Source organism: Nestor notabilis, unplaced genomic scaffold, assembly GCF_000696875.1.
Source record: "Nestor notabilis isolate BGI_N333 unplaced genomic scaffold, ASM69687v1 scaffold15892, whole genome shotgun sequence".
Taxonomy (NCBI): Eukaryota; Metazoa; Chordata; class Aves; order Psittaciformes; family Psittacidae; genus Nestor; species Nestor notabilis.
In genome coordinates, this window is record NW_009917105.1 from 1 (window position 1) to 4,598 (window position 4,598).

General features: G+C 51.7%; 1 protein-coding gene across 1 annotated transcript; it reads left to right on the forward strand.

Moving 5' to 3' along the window:
- Positions 1 to 825: 825 nt before the first annotated feature.
- LOC104400172 (DNA-directed RNA polymerases I and III subunit RPAC2-like) lies at positions 826 to 3,917 on the forward strand (the record flags this gene model as incomplete). Its single annotated transcript, XM_010024937.1, has 4 exons — positions 826 to 923; positions 2,515 to 2,591; positions 3,460 to 3,542; positions 3,870 to 3,917. Coding segments are annotated over 4 exons (306 nt in total), but the record flags the coding sequence as incomplete, so codon positions are not given.
- Positions 3,918 to 4,598: the final 681 nt, after the last annotated feature.

Here is a 4,598-nt window from a genome sequence, read left to right on the forward strand (position 1 = left end):
GCTTTGCCAGCAGCGGCTTCGTCTCTTCTGTTTCACCCCATTCATTCAGGCCGCTGAGTCCCGCTCCAGAGCCGCTGCAGCGGCAGAAAGCACTAGATGGCACTGCCCTGCAGGAAAACTGCTGCGGGCTCCCCGCCGGCGCTTCGCTAAGTCACAGTGACAGGGAGAGCTGGCACGGGATTATCGGGCGCTCTCTGCGCCTGTCTGTCTGTGGGAATTGGGCAGAGCTGAGCTCCAGGACAGCCAGACAGGAGGAAAGTGGTCTCCCACCCCAGGGGCTGGCTGCTGCCCTTGTGAGGTTCATTAACCGGGGGCTAACCAGCAAAAAAACAGGCTCCTCCTAAGTGTGTGAATTTGAGCTTACAGCTGATTTTGAGGTGGGATAAGCTTTCCCTGCTGACAGGCAGCACACCTCCTTGGGGGGGTTTTGACTGTCCCTCTCATTGCTGCCTAGCCCTGGGCTGGTGGCAGGACCTGGAATCACACCAACCTGAACAGTCACTCCCAGCTTTTTTCCACCACAGGTCCTGAAGCTGCAGCTCTCTTTGGGCTCCTCTTCTCTCCTGTGAGGAGCAAGGGTGCACAGGCACTTTGATAACCAGGGAGAGGTTTCTCTGAGGCCGATAATTTTGCCGCCTTCCCTCCTCTGTGAAGTTGCTCACGGTCACGCTCCAGCGCTTGACACATGAGCCACAGCGATGGCCCAGCCAGTGCTATCAGTCCTCCCAGTTCCTGTGGGGAAGCTGAGCACAACTGTTGATTTCTCACCGTGGGGCTGGTGTTCAGAGAGCCTTACAGCATCTCTTCTCTCCCTGCTCATGGCAGGTCCAGGCAGATGGGACAGATGGAAACTGCATTACGTTTGTATTGCACGATGAGGACCACACGCTTGGCAATGCCCTCCGATACATGGTCATGAAGAAGTAAGTGGAGTCCCCACAGCCCCTGGTACCACTGGGTATTCCTCTGACTCCTACTCTGCCCTTCTCCTTACTGAGTCGCATGTCAGTTGCTGCTGGAACAAGGCAAAACTACCTCTGTGCATGCCTGTTGGAGTATTTATATCAGACCTGGTGCCAAAGGCTCCTTACCTACTTCCTCTCTTCACAGGATTAACTTTCTCCATGTGCTGTTAGCCCCTGAGAGCACTAATAGGCCTTGATGAGTCTGAGCAGCCTCCCCTGGGGCCTCCACACACACCCTGCCCACAGGCTCAGGAGCCCCATTTAAGCTCAGCTTGGTGCTTTCAGTCCCTCCTGAGCTATGGTGTATGAATATGGGTCTTCAGCTCAGCCTCTACTGGGCTGTCGGATGCTGACCCATGGGCTGACTTCCTGACCTGACATCAGCCTCTCCTCATTGTTGTACATTGTACACCTGCTTGGTGGTCATAGGTTTTGTCTGACCCTCATTACCCTCACCTGACCTGCACATTGACTTCCTGGCCTGGCCTCAGGCCTATTATTTCACCCGCACAAACCTGCTGGGTGACCTGGACCCTTGGCTGGCCCTGGCTACCACCTTTGCACCCGCCTTACTCCCTTGCTTGGGTGCTGTGGGACAGGGCTGGCCAGTGAGTCCTCTGCCCTATTAGCTGGCTTACAGTTCATACTCCCAGCTCCCCATCCCTTAGGGACCAGCCAACCCTCACTGCTCTGATGGTTAGTTACAGAGGGAATGTGATGCCTGACATGTGACAGGCTTCTGAATGTCTTACATGGCTCTGGGTAAAATGATGTGCAGCTCTGTGTAAGTACAGATGGTCAGGCAGTATTTATGTCACCTTCTGGGACAAGTGCTGTCAGAAAAGAGGGTAGGAACAGCCAGTATGAAGCATTTTGATAATCTTTAATGCTTCCATCAAGATGCAGGAATTGATGCTGGAAATTAATTATCCTGCTGCCCCCATTAAAATATACAAATGGCTTCACTCTGGTTTTATCAAGCTGGGAGGCACTGGGGGGTTGTGAAGACTCAATGGTAAGCCTCAGAAGAATTCCGGCAGGAAGTTCAATGCATCATCTCAAATGACAGTTGCATTGCAAATGTCATGTGAATTCCTCTGATAGATCACCATGACAAGAAAAAGAGCAGCCTCCTTGTCAGGGGCTGTGCTTTCTGCTGCATGCATAAATGTTCTACCAGCCACCTCAGCTTGTGAAGGCAAATGTCATGCAGTCTGCAAGCATCTTGTGGTGTCCTAGACCCATCTGCCTCCTTTGCCCAGCAGAACTGCAACAGGTTTGTGTGGAGGGAGGTTTCCAAGCACCCAGGATCTCCTGTTCAAACAGGGTGCCAGAAAAAAACTCCAGCTGTAGCTCAGAGATAGATGGAGGTGTGTGAATAAGGTTACACGGGTAGTGTCCTTTCAGCATATCCCTCCCATAAGACCCTCAGTCACGTTAGAAACATCCTGAGCCCTAGGAGGTCTGGGGTGGCTCAAGCCTCTGACTTCCCTGAGATTTGCTGTGGATTGGCCTGGGTTTCACTGATCTCCTCTCACCCCTCCTGCAGCCCTGATGTGGAGTTCTGTGGCTACTGCATCACACACCCCTCTGAAAGCAAGATTAACTTCCGGATCCAGACCAGAGGTATGGGATGTGCATTGCTTTCGTATTCATGGCCCTTCTTTTGTGGAATCCTCTCTGCTCATGTCAGGTTTCCACCACGAGTCATCTCAATAAAGAAAACCACTCTTCTCCCTCTTCTCTGCAAGCACTCTAACCGTAGTGCTGGGGTAAGGTAGATCTGCTACGTCCTGTCAGAGGTGATGGGTGCTTCATCTGCCCCTAAATCAGCAAAGGTTTTGGAAAGCCAACCCAAAGTGTGCTGACATACATAGCTGCAATGAGATAATTTGCTTCTGCTTCTCCTTCTTGGCTGTCTGGCAGCTTTGGTCATCAGGCTGTGAACCAAAGCTCTCTTGAAAAGCCACATAGGTCTGTGCTGTCTTTTGACTTGCCTCCCAGAGGGGTCTGTGTTCCCTGTTAATAGGCAGCACTGACAGCTCTGAGCCTCTGGCCATCACTCACTCCTCCCAGCACACCAACCCCTACAGCTCAGTCCACTGCCCTCCATCTAGGCTCCACAGCTTTGCTGCCCCAGGAGGATGGTGTTATTTCATTCCTTCCTTATGGGTCTGTTCCCTTGAGTATCTAGTTTGTGCTTGCTGACTCTGTAATTTCCTAAAAATGAGTAGTGCTGAGGCTGTTCTTGCCAAGGGATCTCCTTCCCTGTGGGGCTACCTGCACAGTTTGGCTTTGCTCTTCCTGCACTGTAGCCTGGGCCTGAGCTCAGCTCTCAGGGTGCTGATGGTGAACTGGTAGGAGGGAAGTGTGTGGCATGTGCCTGGTGTATAAGCCTGTTCCCATGACAGGGGAACAACCACACTGCCCAGAGCGGTGAGGGAGAGAGCTATCAACCCCTTTGGAAACCACTGACCCATCTTCTTTCCTAAAGGGGCCCTTCCTGCTGTTGAGCCATTCCGGAAAGGGCTGAATGACCTGATGGGTGTTTGCCAGCATGTGCTCAACACCTTTGAGGTGAGACTATTCCTGAAGAGTTCAGGGGGCTTTTCTGTCTCTTGGTCTCAGAGGCTAGAGGAAGGTGCTGACAGCTGTATTGCAGGCATAAAGAGCCTATAGCTGTCGCAGACCTTCTCTGCCTGACCTGTGGCATGGCCTGGCTTCTTTTTCTTGGAGGGACTGTAAAGCTCAGTCACTTCTGAAGGTGCCCGGAGCTCTGGCAGAGATGCTCAGAGTCCTCTGCACTGGACAGAGGAGTCACAGCACAGAGCAGGGTGGTGGCACAGGATGTATGAGTCGTTCAGGTATATGCTGTTAACATTTGTCCTGTGCTCTTGTTTGCAGAGGAGCATGAAGGAGTACAGGGCCCAGAGGGAAGAAGAGATGCAGTAGCGTTTGAAGATGGCAGTCTACATGGATGTGTGTAATACCTGTGTGTTGAATTCCGTGTGCCAAGTATGTTTGTTTGCTTGTGTTTTTTACTACTGCTTTGGTGCAAACCTGTATTTTCTCTAATAATAAAGTTTATGGAGTTTGATGTTGCAGAAGCGACACTGTGTTCAGCTCAGCAGGGTATGGAAAATGATAGAAGGCAGTTCTCCCACTCTTCTACCTTATTTCTTCCTGTCTCCAAGCGTCGTTGCTGTTTCCTGCCCAGGATTTTCAGATCACGCAGTTTCCAGGTAGCCTTGTGCACAGAATTAGTCTGCCCCAACTCCACAGGGAGCAGAGGGGTTCAGCACTGTGCAAACTCCAGGTTTTAGAGAGGCAGCACCCTCTCCCAGTTTAAATCTTTCTGTTACAGGCACCACTGCAGTTGACTTCAACAGATACAACCAGCCTGCCTTTTTAAACAGATCATTATTCGCTTGTAGCACAGAACCATCCCGTGTGCTGGGCTGCATGGCCAGAGCGTGAGCAGCAGGGCGAGGGGGGGGATAAGTTTATGGAGTTTGATGTTGCAGAAGCGACACTGTGTTCAGCTCAGCAGGGTATGGAAAATGATAGAAGGCAGGTCTTCCACTCTTCTACCTTATTTCTTCCCGTCTCCAAGCGTCGTTGCTGTTTCCTGCC